Source organism: Erigeron canadensis, chromosome 5 (assembly GCF_010389155.1).
Source record: "Erigeron canadensis isolate Cc75 chromosome 5, C_canadensis_v1, whole genome shotgun sequence".
NCBI classification, from domain to species: Eukaryota; Viridiplantae; Streptophyta; class Magnoliopsida; order Asterales; family Asteraceae; genus Erigeron; species Erigeron canadensis.
In genome coordinates, this window is record NC_057765.1 from 11,902,464 (window position 1) to 11,923,667 (window position 21,204).

At 32.7% G+C, this 21,204-nt stretch overlaps 2 protein-coding genes across 2 annotated transcripts; both read right to left on the minus strand.

The window, feature by feature from the left end:
- Positions 1-108: 108 nt before the first annotated feature.
- On the minus strand, positions 109-1,333 carry LOC122601210. The gene is made up of 3 exons (XM_043773974.1): positions 1,137-1,333; positions 702-1,032; positions 109-585 (listed from the first exon to the last, which is right to left on the minus strand). Exons 1-3 carry the CDS (start codon positions 1,331-1,333, stop codon positions 109-111), a joined length of 1,005 nt encoding a protein of 334 aa, XP_043629909.1.
- A 5,548-nt stretch (positions 1,334-6,881) lies between these two features.
- On the minus strand, positions 6,882-19,162 carry LOC122599967 (long chain acyl-CoA synthetase 6, peroxisomal-like). The gene is made up of 23 exons (XM_043772592.1): positions 18,798-19,162; positions 16,486-16,546; positions 16,337-16,414; positions 15,774-15,845; positions 15,597-15,678; positions 15,121-15,226; positions 14,961-15,037; positions 14,102-14,146; positions 13,918-14,004; positions 13,732-13,821; positions 13,568-13,647; positions 13,364-13,457; positions 12,020-12,108; positions 11,846-11,934; positions 10,854-10,983; positions 10,628-10,746; positions 9,379-9,502; positions 8,825-8,911; positions 8,619-8,722; positions 8,110-8,195; positions 7,803-7,889; positions 7,193-7,279; positions 6,882-7,063 (listed from the first exon to the last, which is right to left on the minus strand). Exons 1-23 carry the CDS (start codon positions 18,916-18,918, stop codon positions 6,986-6,988), a joined length of 2,073 nt encoding a protein of 690 aa, XP_043628527.1. The 5' UTR covers positions 18,919-19,162; the 3' UTR covers positions 6,882-6,985.
- Positions 19,163-21,204: the final 2,042 nt, after the last annotated feature.

The following is a 21,204-nucleotide window of genomic DNA, read 5'->3' on the forward strand; positions in this document are numbered from 1 at the left end:
CATTAGCATAGTAATGGGTAGTTTTCTTGCATGACGACTTAGAGAGTGGATTGATTCTGCACTATTAGATGTCATGAAACCATGCCTTGCTCCAAGGGCGTGTACTCTTCACCATCTTTCAATCCCAACATTATCTAAGGTTTCGGCACATTGAGGCAACACATGTCTTAGACGATTCATGTGTTTATTGAAATCTACTTCTCGATAAGCTTTCACAGCCTTCCAATATGTCCATTTGTGGTTTTTTATACGAGCACACCTTGTTTTTAGATTCCTGAACAAATGAACACCACAAAGTCCATGAAAAGCATCGGGGAAACATCTTCTAATAGCCATATCAATTGAGTTTGCCCTATCTGATATAATTGTCAAATTCCTAACATGACCTATGCAATCTCTAAGATGCCCCATAAACCATGTCCATGAATCAGATGTTTCCGATTTCCCAACCCCGTATGCTATAGGTAGTATCCCATTGTTAGCATCCATGGCTACTGCTAATAAGTTTGTTCCAAGATATCGACCTTTCAAATGAGCCCCATCAACTATAATAACCGGCCGCAGACAAGTAACAAATGAACGAATCTGCAAAATAAAAAATATACACCAAAATAAAAAAATATACACCAAAAAGTAATTATTTAAATGCGAAATATAATAAACACAACAAAGGAGTATAAAAATTATATTAGTTTACTAACCGCTGCACCAATGGAGATAAATAACAACTCGAAACATCCATCTCCATCTGTTTTGATATGAGTTACTGACCCGGGGTTTTTCAACTTTAGATTGTGACAATAAGCTGGCAATTGTGCAAATGATGCTTCTGGTGATCCCCTTAACAATTCCAAGGCATAACTTTTGGCTCTCCAAGCTTGAGAATATGAAATACTAATCTTGAACCAAGCATTTATGTCAGTCATAATTTCATGATCCCGATATACCCTACCATTCACAAACATCAACTCGGCTAAAAATCCACCAAACACCTTTTTGTTTGCCTGTCTGTGGTGAGGATAAACTTGTGTCCTTGAATAAGTATGTTTATCAATAAAATCCTAACTTGAAACATGTCACAATCTTGTATCCTCTTTGCAACCATACGCGACGTACAATGTTTATCGTGCCTACACCTTGTTTCAAAACGATGTTTGTCTGATTTGCGAACAACTAGCTGATAGCCATCTTCTACACACTTTGTATACAAAGATATCTTCAAATCTTTCTTTGTATCAAAACAATCATCTTTCTTGATACGAATAAATTTTATGTAACAATCAACAAGTATTCGTACTAACTCTTCTTCGGGTATTGGAAGTAATTCTGGCATATTCCATTTATAATCCCGTGGCTCTTTCTGAACAATCCCAACTTTCTTTTTCTTTTCTTCTTCTTCTTCTTCTTCTTCTTAGTTATACGAGTTATAGAATGGGTGTTCAACTGTCTCTTTCACTATCATATCTTCCTCTTCACTAACAACATCTACATGCATAGTCTTATCATAATTATCTTCCAGATCTGAGTATTGACTAAGATCAAAACCATCAAAATGAAGATCATTTTTACCCGTGGCTCCATCATCCATATCTTCATATTCTTCAAGATTGTTGTAAGTTGGCATTGATTTTTCTACTTTGTTTTTACCCCAAACTTGATCTGAGTTATCTTCAAGATCAGCGTATTCACTAAGATCAAAACCAAAATGAATACTATTCACATTTTTTTCGGTTGGCTCATTATCATCATCTAAGTCTTCTATTCGAAAACCTGAATTTGGGTCTGTAACTTGATTGAAATTTGAATTATCAAAGAAGAATTGTGGATTTTGAGATTGTTGAGGTTGGATACTAAAATGAGTTGTATGTGTTTGAAAATGTGGTGGAATCATGAAATTTTGATGCTGATAATAGGTATTTTGTTGTTCATTGTGATCTCCATAAACAGGGGTTGAAGAACTAATTTGATTACTTTCGGTTCCTGACCCGAATTCACTACTTTTAGGTGCAACAACATATAATGTAGCAAGATCTCTTGAAACATTAATATAAGCCATGAAACCATCAACATCTTCATTATCGTTTAATAAATAGACTTCGCCTTCTTTCAAATAAGATAGCTTAAACCCGCTTTGAGGCTCCAAACTCAATTTTTTTGCAACACGTAACATCAAACCTTTATAAGTTAAATTTTTAAATGATAGTTTTAGTGAAACATTCATAGATAATGGTATATACTATAAACTACCATTCACATTCTCCCATGATCCACCAAAACATAAATCTACCCAAACACTCTCAACAGTGGACGATTTCATTATACTATGAAACTCAATAACAAATAATTACTAGTAAATTAATAAAAACATACTTGTAATTAGTTGTACACTCAAATATTGGGAGAAATATTGAAAACTTTGAACTAATTATTTTGTTAGAAAGGATAGAATTCATATGATGTACTAGGAAGTTTTTGTAACTTTATGTACTTAAATTGTCATAAAATCTCGCACAAAATCTTATCCTGAATGGATAAAATCGCATAAAGATATAAAAATCGCATAAAGATTTACAAATTCGCATAAAGAACTTCAGAATCGCGTAAAGAACCTGATAATCGCATAAAGATTATCAAAATCGCATAAAGATTATCAAAATCGCATAAAGACATGACAATCGCATAAAGATTTTAAAAATCGCGTAAAGAACTTATAATCGCATAAAGAACTTCAGATTTTACAAAATCTTTACGAGATTTATAAACTCTTTATGCAATTATGTAAACTCTTTATGCGATTTTGTATAATCTCATTGCGATTTTCACAAATTATTGCGATTTTTGTGGGTATTTTGTGAAAAACCAAAAAAAGTTGGGTAAAATGATATATTATTTATAAAAATTGGGTATTAAGGCTATTTATACTATAATTTATTACTGTAAAAAGAAAAAAAAATCTCTTTTTAATATCTATCCAACCTAACTAAAACAAAATTTTTTGCTCTCATTAACAACCAAATCAAACTATTATTTAATAAATAATAACTTTTTTTACAAATAGCATCTTTTATTATGAACTTTTTTTAAAAAAATAGAAATATTTTATAATATAAAAAGTAAGTTATTTGTCAACAAAAAATTTGAAAAATAAATAGATTAAAAAATATTTAACATCATCAACACATATTTTATAAAATGGATAACTCATTTTATGATATTTACATGAAAATTAAATAATTATCTAGATATATGTTTGTTGTTTTGAAAGTAAAGAAAAGAAAAACAAGAGTAAAAGAATTTAAAATGTTATGAAAATGCATGCTAATAGTCAATTAAACCATTGGGTAATAGCCTCGTGGCCATCATTCACTACTTTTCAGGGGATCCTATGTTCGAGTCTTGTTAAAAGCAAACTTGATATAATCAATATATTATTAACTAGTTGAGAATCACCTGAATACTAGCCACGTTAGAGATTAGTAGGTACCAAATGATACATCCAGTTACTTTTTTTATAATAGTCAATTAATTGAAAATGAAAATCACATATTTTATTTTTTTAAAAAGAAATATATAGTTTATCGTTTTGATTGAATCCAATAACAATTGAATTATTAATCATAAATTAAAAAGTAAAGCAAATGTACACTTCTCTTGTAGCATTTGCTCTTCAACAGGAATGGTCCACATTAATATATTTAATCACCAACATTGTTTGGTGTGTCCAACGAGTCGGTTGGGTGGACATGAGTTTATTAGCATTTTAATAACAAATGAACTAACCGAACTAAAGTATTTCAAATGATGGAGATGGTCTTAATAACACATGATCTAACCGAAGCAAAGTATTTCAAACGATGGGGATGGTAAAACAATTAATTTTCTAATGAATAATGTGGGTGGGTTGGATTGCGAATGATGATGGTCTTAATATTTAGAAATGGCAATGGCTCGGGTTTGGGATGAATAGTGTAAACCTGTTAAATAATATGTGACATAAACCCTTCCCGATACCTATCGGGTACTTTATCGGGGCTAAAATTATGTCTAAAACCCAAATTCCTACCCGATAAGGATATCTAATTTTTTAAGAATAATAACCTAAACTTGTATAATTTGATAAATGATACTACTTACTCTTGATGCTTTGAGAAATGAATATGTGAATTGAGGAATATAGATACAAAATTAATTGATATTAGTGTTGAACATTATATATATAGAGATGGAATATACATTCAAAACTAATCACTTATAAGTATATGGATATAGGTATTGATATGGATTCGGTCTGTTTTGGAGTAGGACCCCCCCCCCCCCTCCCAAACGGGTTTGGGTGTCAGGTATTCTCATGGAGTATCGGGTTGTCCCGTTAGGTCGGAGTTTTTTTTTTTTGCCATCCCCATTTATATTATTACATCTTGTATATCATCTTTCTTTCTTTAACAACGAGTTAGTGGTTAGCATTCAAGACACCATAGTGACATCCAATTTGAATATATGCGGAGCTCGAACCACGCGTATCTGGAATGAAACCCAAGACCCTCAAAACCCCCCTAGTTATCCACTTTTACAAATGTAGAAATTAATTTTTATCTTATTGTTAGTATTTAAATAAATGATTAAGGTAAACAAAATGCTCTCACATTAAAAACTCTTTTGTTTATAACTAAGAGGGGATATTTTTAGACTTAATTGTTATTAGTTAATTAGTTGGATACATAAAATACTAGGTTTTAGAAGTTGGGTACACATTTATTTGATAATCTATAGATTTTGAGTTGTTTGATACATTTCTACGCAATTAACACATTGATTTACTATAAGTCAAATATATTAGAAAAAAAAATAACAAAAGGTAAAAGACCAATGGGCATAAGCTTTTTGTCTACCGATTGTCACCATACATACAAGCTTTTTATATATAAAAAAAAAACCTAAATAATTATAATTTATCTTAAATGTACCAAAATACTCATGTTGTTATTGAGTTTTAAAAAACTAACTACAAAATCGTAACATTTCCAGGAAAAATCGCAACACCGCAAAGCTGTGTATTTCAAGGCAAAATCGCTAGGAGTACTTTCGATTTTGCCCATAAATGCAAGGAGGTGTTGCATTTCTAGGCGTGGATCGCAAGCACTCCTTGCGATTTTGCTTGAAATGTAAAGCTTTCATGGGAAGAGTAAGAACTTTTACCATATATATTTTTATATTTTACCATTATCATCAAATATCCCGCACGTCTCAAACCCACCTTTATCCCAACAACCCCATGATGAACAGAGAGGAACCCGGTGAGGAAAGTGGGATAATGTTTTATTATTTGTTATTACAAAATATTATATTAATTCTTAAGGTAATATTTTACTAAGAAAGCATTAAAATACTCAAAAAAAACTATAAATCTTAAAAATCAAAAGACATTACAATACATTAAACTCTGAGCTATCTAGCCGAATCGATTAGCTCAGTCCCATCGTAGCATGGTAGATGGGTTGTACCAGCTATAGAATAGAGGGTCGTAAGTTGCATCTATAGTCTTAATAAGAATTGGAGGTGAAGACAACTGTTCCCATGGAATGAACGGTTTGTCTTGTGTACCAACAAGAGCAACAACTTTTGTTCAAAGAGCCCTAAAAAATTACAAATTTTGAAAATGAAAAAAAAATAAAAATTAAGATACTAGTTCAACGTATAAATTAAAGTTAAATTATTTTTCAAGTTCATCATCATGTTCCCTTTTTTTTTTAATGGTAATCTAATTTACTTCTACTCTTACTTATAAATTAAACGTATGCATGAGACGAACCTTATAAGTCTCACTTATGTTGAAGATGGCTAACATAAGTTTAGGGGAATTTGATTGGCCCCCAATCGTAGTTCTTCCATTACTTGTGCCCTTGGAGTCCTTTTCATCCGAATTTGAGAAATATAACGAGACTATGGAAGCAATTTCATTTGTCAAATACAAGCAAAAGAAGAAAGACAAGACGATGTTTATATGATATATATAAATACTACTCGTATAATGATATACAACACCAATTTTACACCAGAATGGCATAATATTCATCATAAAACCTTATTTAACATAAACAATAACCAAACATTTCCGAATACCTTATGTATACCCTACAATATCCTGATATATGGACAAACACTTAATTCAAGGTAAAAATCAACAAGCTGTTTTAGGTAGAACAAATAGTTGCAAAATTAAAAAAAAATTCTTGTCAATAATGTCGTGTGTAAAATTTACTTTATTTTTGTTCATTTGGGTCAAAAATAGACTTGAAGCAAAGTTGACTAAAGACAAACCGTCTTTTCCTGTGAGGATCGCAACTCAAGCACAACTAGAGTTCACACCCACTAGAAAGACAACATAGATTCATAAATAATTAGCGTCTACCATTGGAATAGAACCCACAACTTCTTACTAGATTTCCATGGTAACCTTACATACGGCTATTCCAAAGTCCTTTGGTCACTATACCTTTTCACTAAGATTATAGTAGTCATTTAACTTTTTAGATATATTTGGATCACTATGTTCTTCGTTTGTTTCAAAATAGTAACCGAACTGCATTAATAACCAGATAAATTCTACACAAATATCATAGGTTTTTCACAAAGTAAGATTGAAGTGGACTCAAATGAATAACAGAAAAGGATATGACACGTGATAATAATTTTCTTTACACTTTGGTGACATTAACCTTTTTATACGTGGTCAAGTTGGTCCCAACTGGACTAAGCTGATGCCCAAACAATTTTATCTATTAGTTCTTAGTTATGCATACTTTAGATGACTCTCAGGTTGACCTATTTCCTTTCTAGTTAAGTCTTTTGGATTAGCTCATTGATGAGACAAAGATCAAACATATCCAAAAATGACCAATTTATAAGTTAAGGAATCTCAATAACCTTTATCTTAGCAATTACATAATTAATGAAATTCTTTTGCCAGTATCTACAATAATCTTGTTTATGAAGACTCTGATATTTCTGTATACATGTCAGCTATTGCTTTGGAGAAGTATGCCTTTGCTTGAGGTCTCTTGACCTAATTATGATAAGAAGATTGGTTTTATCAGTTAGTTCGCCTACATAAAATTTCAAGCGTGTGAAGGAAATTTTCTTCCATGCACACGTCCGACAAGAATATACAAATTATTGAAGTTAGTATACATGCCTTAAATGTTGGAGTGACCAGACCATTCTCTATAGTAAAAGGTTCAACCAGCAAGGTCACAGCTTTTACACATTCGAAACCTCTTAGCTGGAAATCAATACGTCAAATTAGTAAAAGATACAATTGATTAGTACTGAAGTGACAGTTTCAACGCATTTGTTGTAAAAAAGGTCAATTTGGTTCAATGGGTCGAATGGGTCAAGTTAAAAGATCAACCAGACCTCATAGATGTGGCAAACGGGTTGAAAGTCACACAAAGGTTTAGTCAAATGCTTTTAACCAATAAACTGATTTATTCAAAACATTAGATATTGGTTTTATATTATAGATATATAATTAATTATGCTTAATGAATTAAGTCATGTTATAATCAAAAAAAAAAGGAGAGAAAGGAATAAAGAATGGCGGTTCAACTTGACCCGATCTGGAACGTATTGGGTAGTCTAAAAACCTTTCCATTTAAACCCCCATTCTAGCTAGATCCTCTTTAACACTACCCTTTGACCCATTTTTAAATTATAACCCATAAATTGATTCATCTTTACATAACTGGGTTTAAAGTGCCCTCTAAATGTTGCAGTGTTGAACGATCTGGTGGACATTGGCATACCTGAGCTTTCTTTGAGACGAGAGTCATGTCAGCCAGGACAGCTGCCCTTGTTCTAGGATCATTGCAAAGCTGTTTTAAATCTTCATACTACAATGAACAATTGTGGTAAAAAGGTAACTATTAGCATAACCAACACACACACACACACAGCAAAAGCACGTAGTTTACTTTCACTTCATTTTTAAGTTTGTAAATCGAAAGGTTTCTACATAAGCCATTCTACTTTGAACAATAAAACATCACATATTATTTGTATTTTCCTGCGCGTAATAGTTAGTTTATGCATATTATCAACAATAGAACTTACCTTTATGTCTTCTACTGCAGCCCATGCTTTGAGTACATCTTGGTTCACCACGACAACAGCAACCAATGAGGACTTCAGGCTATCGCCTACCGAAAAGTAAAGGTAAGGATACTGTTAAAGGTGAAAATGCTAGTAGGGGTGGCATGAGATAGGTAAGAGGTCGGAATAAGGTTTGTGACAAACCTCGACTAATTTATACGGTATGTGAAAGTTAAAACATGTCTTTTCAGGATGTCAAAACATAAACACCTGATTACTAAAACAACTTTGATATTTCTATAAATGTATGATCTGGGACATTGACACATTGTAAGTATTTGAAAACACATCAAGAAACTTTTGACACATTTTAGTTTTTACCAACTTTTATATATATTTACCCCATCTTCCCTTTACATCATAAAGTAAAACCCAAATAGACGTGTTCCCATACGAACTTGTTTATATTGCCACCACTACTACAAACCAGAAACCAAACAAACCATATCTAAATGAAAAATGGATCTTACCAAACACACAACACTGAAAAATAAACTTGCAATTGACATATACGTTCTCAATTTTCTCAGGGGCTACATATTCTCCTTGTGCCAATTTGAAAATGTTTTTCTTCCTGTCACAGTATCAATAGTTAAAGATATTTATAAGCTATATATAAATTAGAAATAACTAGCATGGTAAATTTGGATTTCAGCAACCTATATCATGTGCTAACCTATCAATAATCTTTAAGCGACCTTTAGGCAACCATGTCCCAATATCCCCTGTATAGAGCCATCCATCTTCATCGATTATTTCCCTCCTAACAAATTTAATAAGATGTACATAGATATAATTAAACGTAGTACCACACTAGATAAAGAAAGGTTGATGAAGATATCGTAAAATGGACAAGTGTGCAGTGATGAGTTAAATATCAGATTGTGTATCTTTTTTATTACGTTTCAGGTCAACCTGAAACAATTCTTGTTTAAATTAACTAAAAGTAATATGTAATTTTTACATTGAAATTATCACGGAATTTTGTTTATTATAGTAATAGACTAATACAACTTATTAAATAAAATGATTTAGGAGTTTCAGTATTAAAATTCACTTCAGCAATTTCCAACCCAGGTGGCGTGCCTCATGTTGATCTCTTGGTTTAGAAGTATTTTCCATTTTACGTGTTAGTGGTCAAATGTCAAATATAACCAAAACTGATTCATTCATAATTAAATGAGTTGAAGTTGCATCATAAAAGTAGCAGTATGAATCAAAGGGAAGTACGTTTGTGCTTCATCTTTATAGTAGCCTTGGAACACAGTTGGCCCTCTTACACAAATCTCACCACGCGGATAAGGTTGATCTTCGGACGTATAGTCCATTGCGGGAACATCTACTAACTTAATCTCTGAAACAATAATTGATCCATAGAGATTGTTAAAAGCACAACATCATAGTTATGAACTTCAAGATCAAGCTGAACCACACATTCATTTCAGTATATGTTAATAGTAAGCATTATAACTACGTATAAACCATAATATGTTGGAGATAATCACAAGGCCACTTTCTTCTTAGTTGGTTGTTATGAGTTAATAAAATACCAGTAAAATGTTCTTCTCGATAATCTAGCTACTAATAATAAGTTCTGGACTCATACTTTACCCAGAAATCCGCATAGGGACTTATCACTTATGGAAGACGACATACAACTGAACACCCAAAGATGGCAGATCTAGGGGATATATTTTGATAGCTTTATGACTGATTATCAGGAAACACAACGTCTTTTTCATAAATGAAAACTGAATTTCTAGTTGGTTAATTATGTATCAAACAATGAAATAATCGAGCATAAGAAAAAGATAAAACAGCTGGGGGTCTTCTTTGAAGAAGTTTGTCTAATCTTGGGCAAGGGTATTAATGTCTATATCCACAGAAACCAATGGGATTGGGTGGTCTTGTTGACAAAAATAAAACAAATAAAGACAACTAATGAAAACACAGGCAAAGAAAAATAAATCAATTATTTATATTGATAAAGGCACCGGAGTGTAACCAACTATGACCGAATGGTTATTTTATGTAGTGACCTACGAAATTGTTTAATCAATGTAAGAAGCTATGTATTTTGTTCAAACCCTTACATTTTTTGTACAAAATAAAAGCATAGGTCCTTACATTGATTGACCCAAATAAAAAGGTTAAACAATCTCGTAGGTCACTACAAAACATAACCATTGATTAAACAATCTTGTAGGTCACTACAAAACATCATACGGTCATAGATGGTTACACTCCGATGCTCTTATCCCTTATTAATATTAATGATTTTCCTATTTCCGGGATATCATTATTTCATTATCAAAACAACTGCTCTTATAGAATCTCTGATCAACTAATGAAATAATAAATCCAGATATGTCGCACAAAAAACTAATACGCTTCTACTAAAAGATTAAATTTAAAGGATGGGCTTTATGTAAATTAACAGTAAGAAACCATCTCATTAGTATGCTAAGTAAGAACTAACCACATGCAGGACTTGGAGACCCCAACTGGCCATATAAGTTGTCACCTTCATCCATCAAGCTTATGGCACAAGAATTCTCGGTCATTCCATAAGCTTCTATAAATACACAACCGAAGCACCTGTTGAACATATGCAACTTATTATGATAACAGACAAACAAGTTATCAAATAATATAAATTTGATGGCTTTGAATAAAAACTAATGATGGATAGATAGCTGACTTACACTTTTAGATATCCTAGAACATCAGGAGACAATGGCGAGGCAGCAGATACTATATAGCGAACTCGCCCCCCAAGCATTCCTTTTATTTTATTGAAGACCAAATGATCCCACATCGTAGATGAATTCTCTCCTGTAAGTACATTCAACAATTTTGCAAAGAATGTGCCAGCTTGTGATTGAATATGAAAATTCAACGTTACAAAAGGATAGATTTGACAATTATGCAGCCCAATCCAAGAGGGGAATCCCCGATTAAAAAATAGAAAACCCTATTCGAGATGGGTAATTTTCGTAGAACACAAGGCGGTTGCTCCTCCCTTTTTTTCAGCACCACTAAGCCATTTACTAACTTTTTGCATATACATGTGTATATAGTATGCACACAACACTTTTAGTAAATAATGATCAGAGATTCTATATAGTATATACACTATATAGATGTAATTAATGTGCACATATCTGGATTGGAGATAACTTTTTACTGATGGACAGATAGTGTATATAGTATGCACATTAATTGCATCTAATAAAATGTTTTAAAGTTATCTCCAATCAGTAGAACATTTTAGTATCATAGAAAACTTCTTAGAACTCATCTATTTTATGCACAACCTTTGCATGACAATTTATCAGATGGAGGTCCTTTTGGAACCAATCTCTCAGGTATGACTATCTATATCACACCTCCATCATACGCTTACAACGATAGGATTTGTATTGTTGTTGAAATTGTTGTGTAACTAATACATTGAATATGATTATGAAAATATATCTGAAGTACATAAGGTCGGTTCATGGGCTGGAAAAGGAAACATAAATAACCGAATCCTAGGTATATTGGTTAGGACAAATCACATGAATTAGTAAACTGTCATCAAGTATGAATCTCAGATCAACTCTATTTAATGTTAGATCTGAAGCCTTCACTCTTAAGAGAAGATCGAGAACAATGAATGGCATTAAAAGTAAAGATTTATATTATAAATTCTTACCATTCAATATTGCCTGTTTCTTAGCATTGTAGGCAGTATTGAATAATCGCTGCCTTAGACCACCAGATGATTTTACAGCATTTATAATGCTGCAAAAACCAAATCATTTTAGTAAGATAGTGAAGAACAATATGAGTCACTATGTAATATACTTCCAGCAACAAACCTTCTTACCTCGCATACAGTCTATTAAGCACTCGAGGTACACTAAAGAACACAGTGGGTCTAAGAGTTACCATATCATCCATTAATTTCGTAGGATCCTACACCCATCACAAAATGTAACAAAATCTCAAACACATTCCATAGAGGAAAATTTATAAGTTGTTTATATGCATATGGGTTAAAATGAAGGATATAAAGAAAAAAGAAATCGGGTCAGATGGATTGAGCAGTTTTATATTGCCATTTAGAAAAAAGAAATAAAAAAAGAGAGGATTGAGTGGCTTGAAAGTCATCTAGAGGTATTCAAATGCATTAACCTTCTAAACAGTTTTCATAAATAAAGATTGAATTATTGTTATAATATAACTTTGATATCATAATAAACACATTAATTATATAGTCCAATAAAAAACACTTTATGGGTCGGTACACCCAATGTCACCTGGTATGATCCACTATCTAACCCACCCACTTTGTCATGTGCTTAAAGAGGCAATTTCAAGGAGTGAAATAGTAAGCAAATGAACATAAAGAACTTAAAACATTAGTTTACTCCCTGAAAACATACCTTTTGTCATCAATACTGAGTATTATGGATGATAAGCATAAAATTAAAACATAATCTAGAATCTTAAAAAAAAAAAAAAGATATAAGAACAATTTAAAAATGTGGTTTGATATAGGATGAACAATTTAAAAAGAGAACAATCGTTAGTTCACGTCATGATAACTTACATTGCTTTGACTACAATTATACAATAAGGGGTCCTGTTGTTGCTTAAATATGGATGTCATATGGTAATGCCAAAATTACACTTGCATTATCTTCAATTTGAGCTCATAACTTGAAATATATGTAACGTAAGTGTTCTAATATAATGTTCCATTTAATAGGATTCTCATTAACACTGCATCGTCAATGCGAACTTCAAGACACTTCCAGGGAAAGAAAGGAATGCAGAAACAAGTCTTTCCTTTCCACTGGTTCAAAAGCTACCAGAAGTGGCAAATTCGACTCTCTACTTATATATGGGTTAATTTGGATTACGATTACTTTTGCATAAAAGGATGACAATCTAACACGTCAAAAGCCGCCAAAGGTGTACTATAACTTAGAAAACGTCAAAGACTCCTAAATCATTCTATTATAGGCTAGATATTTACTGAAATAATACAATTTCTATTATCACAATCATATGATAGACAATCTACCTTTACAAAAATTAATACATTTTGATATAAAAGCTTCAAAATGTACTACTTTTGACATTTTGTCCAACTCCCTGGCCCGCCCATTTTGGACCTATCCATCAATATCAAAAACTTTACACAAGCTGTGGAGGAGTTACTTACACCCTGATAAAATCCAACTCTGACTCCAAAATAAGCCAGCATGATTTGGGTAGATCGTTCATATACATGAGCCAAAGGAAGATATGATATGTAACTGTGACACAAGGTAATAATTAAATCTTTAACATCATAAAGATTACTGTGGCATAACAAAAACAAAATCACGTAAATATAGCTTTACTTGCTTATAATTGAATAACTAACATATCTGAAGGGTTGAGAATGATTCGAAGACTTTCACCAGCAAGATTTGCAATTAAGTTTCCATGGGAAAGCACAACGCCCTTGACAAGAATAGAAAATCTGATACTATTAATAAAGTCAAACATCAAAATGTTGAGGCAATACATACCAAATGAAAAGCAAACCTTAGGATTCCCAGTTGTTCCACTTGTATAGCATATGGTAGCTATATCCTCTGATTTTGGTGGAACAAATGGTTTTGAGTGATTGTGACCCTGAAAATTTCAAGTGGAAACATAAATGTTCAGTTAAGAAAAACAAAGTTCAAGGGGTACCCATATAAATATTCATCAAAAACGATGTAAACTTACCACACTTTGCAGTTTTGTATACGTTATGATCTCAACGTTAGTTTGCTGCGGAATAGATGCCAGTTGAGCATCGTTTGATCCGACCACCTTCACAATGGTAAATCAACTAATTTATTCAGCAGTCATTTTCCATCAAATTGTATTAGTACATTTATTAATATTAATGAGAAATTGGGCTTCATACCACTATCAAATGCACAGAAGGAGTTTCTGACAAGAAGCTCAGCAACTAAACAGTAGCACAAGTATAAGATAAACAGTTAACACAAAACCTAGTTTCAATACTTTTAACGTAAAACTAAAGATTGCAATAGAGATAAAAAAATAATAATTTTAACACAAGGCCTGAAGTGGAAAAGGAAGTGCCCACTGCCATCTTCCACATGTTTTGGGCCCAAATACCTCAACGGTGTATGGGGAGGTTAAGATGTAGACAGACCTTACCTTTAGCTAGGTAGAGAGGTTGCTTCCACATTCTACCTAAATGGTAGAAAAGGACCTCCGGCCTTTGCATGGGATGAGGATCTAACCTTTGACCTCTGTTTCCAGAGGCCAAGGTGTTTTACCACTGATCCAAACCACGCTGCTTATAACCCAAGGCCTGAAGTGGGTCCATAGTAAATGATACTATGAAAATACTTTCTCTTCCAATTAAATCAATAACTATGCTCCAATTCAAACAGTATTATAATAGAGTAATAAGTCAAATTTTTGAAGGTTGTGTGCAGCATGGAAAAATGTTTGGCATTGTTCATTTGATAATCTATTCACACTTTTGCTAAATATTAAATTCATTGAGCCTTTAAAGATATAAACACAACCCAACCAGATCAAAGTTTCCATCGTTGGAACTTTATATGGCACATTATAGAAGTAATAAAAGAGCTTACATATAAGCAAGCTCCAAATTCTTAAGAAATCTCAAAAACATTTAAGTGGTTCTGTATCGAAATTTGGAACTTTGATTACAAGAAAACAGTACAGATTAATTGCGGTGCATTTTGTTCAAAAGCATTCCAGTGTGGAAGTGAAGGTAAACTCACATTTTTTAATGTATCGGACACACAAAAGATAACTTGCACAGATGCATGATTTACAATAAACTTCACAGCATCTGGACCTGTCATACAAAATAAAACAGAAGAGTAAGTAACAACACAAAAGAAACTATCAAAACTATACATGAGAACACAAATAACACACCAAGAGTATCATATAGAGGAACCGATATGTACGAATATGCAGAGCAAGCATGGTCCATTATCAGCCACTCTGGTCTGTTGTTAAAATATATTCCCACACAGGAACCCTATTTTAACGAAAGACCATATTAGGATTATGAAACATGATTAATAAATATGTGCAACATGTAATGTGCAGCTTGGGAAGGAGTTAAAACAAGTTCAGCTAAAAAGTGGTTTCTTCCATTTGAAAAGTTCAAACTTCTTAAATAAGACATTTGTGTGTAATGAAGTATGCACAAACCTAACACATGAGGAAAGTTTAGAACAACTTCACCTATTTAACCTATGACATCAATTTTCCTTGTAGTTCAAAGGAATTAATACAACTAAGGTGATAACATGAATCGACCTATTCTTACTTCTTAGTTGAATGGGCGAAATTGCCACTTCAGAGTCACTTTCATTGATGTAAAGGAGTGATGATGATTAGCTTACCTTGGGTATTCCATAATGCACTAAACCCGAACCAACTTCCAAGCGAGCAATACCTGCTTCCCTGTAAGTCATCCATTTGTACCTATAATGTATAATATAAATATGTTAATCAATCTAAAATATATACAGTTTGATGTAAATACAAAATTTGATGTAATTATATACATAAATACTTACTGTGCAGCTATTCCATCTACTCCAACTCTAGTTCCAAGATATTTGTTATCACCATAAGTCTCTGCAGCATGCCTGTATCGAGTGAAGACAACAATTTGGATACTTATCAATGTAATTATAAGTGTCAAAATGGTCAGTTTTAAGAGCAGGTAAAATGGGCTTTGGATAAACTGGGTACAATTTTGACAATGGTCAAAAAGAATTAGGTTGTGTTGGGTTGGCTGACCTGAAATACTTTTTGTTAAAAAAATTAATTACGAGTAGAATATTAACAGTTATTGAGTCAGATATGATGACAAAAGTAAATGGTTTAGGACCTAATACATTAAGCATACACATTGGGCGACTTTTGCCTCATTGCCATTTAAGCTATCTTTTGTCCTTTTTTTTTTTTTTTTTACCTATTTGATCTGTTTGAAATAAAACATTACCGAATTGATCAACATATAAGTAAAAGGGTAGAAATTGCCATCTTGAGATGACATAAGATGGATCTTCTAAAACTATAAGATACAATAACTATATCTACGCAGAAAACTTGCATAGAGTAAATGGAGCCTCACACAAAGTTATCATGTAACGTAGCTATATCAGGATGATCATGAAATCTACTCACAAGCTTTAACGGTGATAAAATGGATCTGTCATGAAAAAAAAGGTAAGTGACTGTTTTAGCCAATCGAATGGCCGAGTGTAAGGATATGACTTGGACCTGTAAACATTCCACTTTCCTGTCTGTAATTTTTCAGGAAGAACAATACTGTAACCTTGCTCTGCCATGATAGAAGACCCTCATATATGTTAAATGAATGAAAGAAAACTGAACAGAAGAATGCAAGATTAAACGGATGCAGTAATGTACAATATATAAACATATATAAAACAAAGAGAACAGCAGTGCTGTTTGGATTACATTCTGAATCCTAATCAGCTGCGCTATCTGGACAGAATCCATGGATTCAATAATTGTTTACTATATACAACAGAGTTCTTTTTGGGAAATATTATTAAATTGTCTCAACTGTTGAGAAAATAAGTGCAACAGGAAGCATAAATGTCATGGCAGTGGACATATATGCATCAAGTTAAAAGTCCTATGGTTGTTTGTGGTGAAAAGAAAAGGTCACTTTAGTGAAGATACAATAGAGTATAGTTCAGTTAGAAACAATACATAATAGAGAACATGTTTAGAGGGATTGGGTATTGTAATGATATAGAGGTAAATGGTTAAATGGAAAAGTGCACGAGTTCAGGCTACCCAAGGAAAACAAGGGATCCGATATACATGGCCTAACCGGTATTCTGTGGCCATTTCCTAGAGTTTTTCCCTGGCAACCCCAAGATATTACCAGAGATATTTGAATGCAAGTCTCTTCTGAAATCTCTTACCACTAGGCGACCTTGCAAAACATGTATAAACAACTTTAACTTTTTTTTGCCTCTGTAAATCATCCAGATTCATAATCAAAGAACTTTTGCGTGCCAGCTGGATCTTAAAAGTAGTCATATTTCAACACCTCTTTAGATATTTTCAAACTCTAATTCTGAAAGTCTACTAGAAACTTGCCTTGAATGGTAAAAGTAAAACTAAAATACATTTGGCCATTTTGATTTTAGGGACAAGTGCACAAAAATGTATTAAATTAATCTCGTTTTGCTATTATATGTATCAAACTCCGACAACCTGTATTGTATGTATCAAGCTTTCAACTAATTTTATTTAAGAACCCAAGTACCTTTTAGTCCATTAACCAGTATTTTTCTAGACGTGCCAACCAGATAAGTTGCCACGTTACCGGACAGGTTATCAAAATTGGTGTTACGTCAGCAGTTTACATGCTATAAGCGGTATTATCCATACAAATGCAAAATGGAATAGAGTTTTGAAAAATACATGGAATAGAGTTTTGAAAATTAGACATGTATAATAGCAAAATGGGACAAGATTTATAATGTGACCTCCTATAACTTGTAATCTAATGTCATGGCAGCTTATATGGTAGTCACATTTGGAGAAATACATGTTACATGATTAAAAGTTAGATACATACAATAGCAAAACATGACGACTTTAACACATTTTCACGCACTTGTCCTTTGGTTTCAACTGATTTGTATTTATACTAGCATTGTGCATGTATAAAATGGTGAGCACTAATGGTTTCCAACAGATAAAGGTTCGCTGAATATATGAAACAAACCATCTTTTCAACTAATCCTTAATTCACAAATGTAATCACATATAAATCCACTAGAAGGATACTTGTGTGATGCGGCAATGTAATGGTGGCGATGGGGTGGCAGGGACGGGTGGTGGTGGCGTGCGAGGATAGCGGTGGCGGTGGTGATGTAATAACGATGGCAGCAGAGCTAGATGGTGGTGGTGGCAGCGGTGTCGATTGACCGTTTTAGCAAATTGGTACAATTAGTTCTCACAAGTCGCAACTTCACATAATTTTTTTGGGTAGTTTTGGTAGAATAGGAGTGAGTAAACAATTAGAACTAAAGGGGTGTTTTGGGGATAAAAAACTTAGGAGGGTAGTTTTTTTTATAAAGTAGTTAGACATATAACACGTAACCTATAATTTTTAAAATTCTAAAAAAAAGAAAAATTCTAAACTTTTCATTATATATACATATGGGAAAAGTGAATATGGGTTGTCCCCATATATATATATATAGATATAGATAGATATGGATACGTAGATTAAATCACAATACTTACTAAGTTGCAATAACAAGCAGGTTTAACAATAGTAATAAAAAGCTTTCATAAAAATATGTTATCAAACATAAGATAGAAAATTAGAAATATTCAAATATATTACCACAAGGTGGGGGCCTAATGATAGAAGTAAAGTTCAAATCCTTAAGGAAATAAATATACTTGTGTCGGTTTACCAACCCACTCGCAAAGTGAGTGATCGGCTCACAAAATGGGTCAGATACATACGTTAAAAAAAAGCATAGATACTAACTACTATCACGTTTATGAAAAACACATCTGGTGGATGATTTACTTACCCAAAAAGAATTCATTAGCAGTTTGATTAAGTGTGAGAGTTGTGTCCCCTGCGGATGAAGATGAAATGGCAAGAAAATGATTTTGAATCACGTGCAGGCGCCTTTGGCTTGCTGATTCCATTTAAAGTCTTGTAATTGTATCAAATTCTGAAGTTGCCCACGTACCTTGACTTATTTGCAGAATGGGTTTCTGATGATGATGATTAATAGTAGCTCCAAATTTCAATCAATAATCAGACTGTTTAGTTGTTCTTTATTTTGACCAAACAAACACAAAGTTGTCTTTTTGGATCTCGACTTCCCTCCTTCAGACTAAAAGGAGTGGTGATGGGGCAGTAGGGGTACGCCACGTGGCATGGGTAAAACTAGTTAGCCCCTAAAAAATTGGAAAATTGGTGGGGGTTTTAGGATGCATGGTGTGTCATGCCGTCAATTTCAATATTTTTTATATATATTTTTTAGCCTTGTTATTAATTAAAAGTATAATATTTATATAAATAAAACATAAAACATCTATATCCAGAGGCGGTACCAAGAAAAAATTCCAAAGAAGTCAAACTTAGAAAACTTATGAAAAATAAATCTAAAAGGTGGCAAAATGTTAAAAACCTATAGAATTTTTAAAAAAATTTATGAAAAATTTAAAAATACATGACAAAATTTAAATTACCGCCCCTATCTATATCTATATCTATATAGGGAAAAACAAATATTCTGCTAGAAGCAACCTATTTCTAGCATTCTCCCTCACAATTTCCCTCTGCTAATCACGTGTATAAATATAAAATCTCCCCTATCTCAAAATCTGGGTAGCAGTATGCAGCTAGATGCATACTTGTTAACCCCATCTATATATAACTAAAAGTAGGACTAAGAGGTGGAACATTTTTCCGCTTTTTAGTCTTTCATTGATGGGTAATTAATGAGGTTATTGTTAGCATATAAGCATCTAATCACGAGTACGCAACGGAAGAATCAAAACAAATATGTAATCAAATTAATTAACAAAGAAGGGAATCGAAACGTGTATCTTTTAGCAAAGCTTCCAATAATATTAGATAATATTATTATTAAGATGAATTAGGGTTTAAAGTAAAACCCCTCTACGATCGCACACTAGACACCCCGTATATTGTATGCTAGTACCCGAATCACAAACCAACCAACCCTTTGCTCAAAACCGATAACCTAGCTAAACCCGAAAACCCAATTGTTTTCCTAGCTAAACCGAAAAATCGAAAACCCTTTGTGAAGGGGTGTTTCGGTCGAACCAAAGAGAGGGAGAGAGGAGAATTTTGCTTTGCAAATTGTGTGTGTAAAACCCTTGGAATTAGCCCTCTATTTATAGGCTAATATGTAAAGGTTTTTACCTTGGTGGACAAGCAATCTAAAGGGTTCTAGAACCCTTCAAATTTTCGGCCCTATGGTTTAGAATTAGGAAACAACTCTAATTCCTAATTCCTAATTCTAATCCAACACCTCCTCTTTAATTATTTAAATCCAATTAATCTTTTAATTAGTTTAATTAATCGTTTGTGACTACATTTTAATTAATATATTACTTTAATATACTAATTAATAATGTAGAGTTACCGTGTCATTTCGTGTGACCCCGTAGGCTTAAATTATTTTCGGACATACATTTTATAATTAACATGATCACACTCCAACAGCTCCCACTTGGGCATGCTATTTATAAAAGTAATAACATTAGTTAGCGTCTAGCAACACGCCAATGCTCCCGAAAATATTTAAGATTAGTTTCTTAAATTTTTGCCAATTTGAAACGATTTAATCTTCAATATCCCTTTGTTCAGATACCCTTATTATTTATGAATATGGATCAATGACATTTCATAAATTAACGATTATGTTCTCATTTCTACAATTAATCAAGATTACCAAATTAGTCAAGACATCTTCTTGAGTTCATTTGGGTATGCGCATACAAACATCTTAATTAATTAATGAGGGCGCCAAATGGTATCATACTTCAGTTGCAAATTGAAGGAACAAATCCTGTGTTGACTACAAGTGTCTGGCCATGTCATTTCTTGACAATTCTGAAAATAGCCCTTTATTACTACCTTGTTCAGGATCGTTAGGAACTATATCTAAAAATGCAATCCACACATGTATAACTCACTTGTATCTCAAGTCAAAGGATAAATAAAGTAACCATTTCACGAATTTCATTTAATGACGCCGATCCATAAAATGATAATTCGTTCTGTGGGGTAAGTCTAATATTCACTTTGAATATCATGTGAGTTTGGTACAAAATCCAACATCTTCAAAATATTCCCTTAAATATTTTCACCAATCTCTCACAATTGTCTTACTTTAATTTATATTCCCATACAATTAATCAACAATAGACTTTTAGAATATTTAAAATATTTAAATA

Bases quoted from the DNA above. Each gene is read 5' to 3' on its own strand.
- LOC122601210 (XM_043773974.1), bottom strand. From the start codon at position 1,333: ATGCCAGAATTACTTCCAATACCCGAAGAAGAGTTAGTACGAATACTT. The intron at 1,033-1,136 runs GTGTAGGCACGA...TACTTATTCAAG, and splicing joins AAACATCGTTTTGAAACAAG to GACACAAGTTTATCCTCACC. The intron at 586-701 runs GTTAGTAAACTA...TTTATTTTGCAG, and splicing joins TTATCTCCATTGGTGCAGCG to ATTCGTTCATTTGTTACTTG.
- LOC122599967 (XM_043772592.1), bottom strand. From the start codon at position 18,918: ATGGAATCAGCAAGCCAAAGGCGCCTGCACGTGATTCAAAATCATTTT. The intron at 16,547-18,797 runs GTAAGTAAATCA...CTATCATGGCAG, and splicing joins TGCTAATGAATTCTTTTTGG to AGCAAGGTTACAGTATTGTT. The intron at 8,196-8,618 runs GTAAGATCCATT...ACTTTTCGGTAG, and splicing joins TTTTCAGTGTTGTGTGTTTG to GCGATAGCCTGAAGTCCTCA.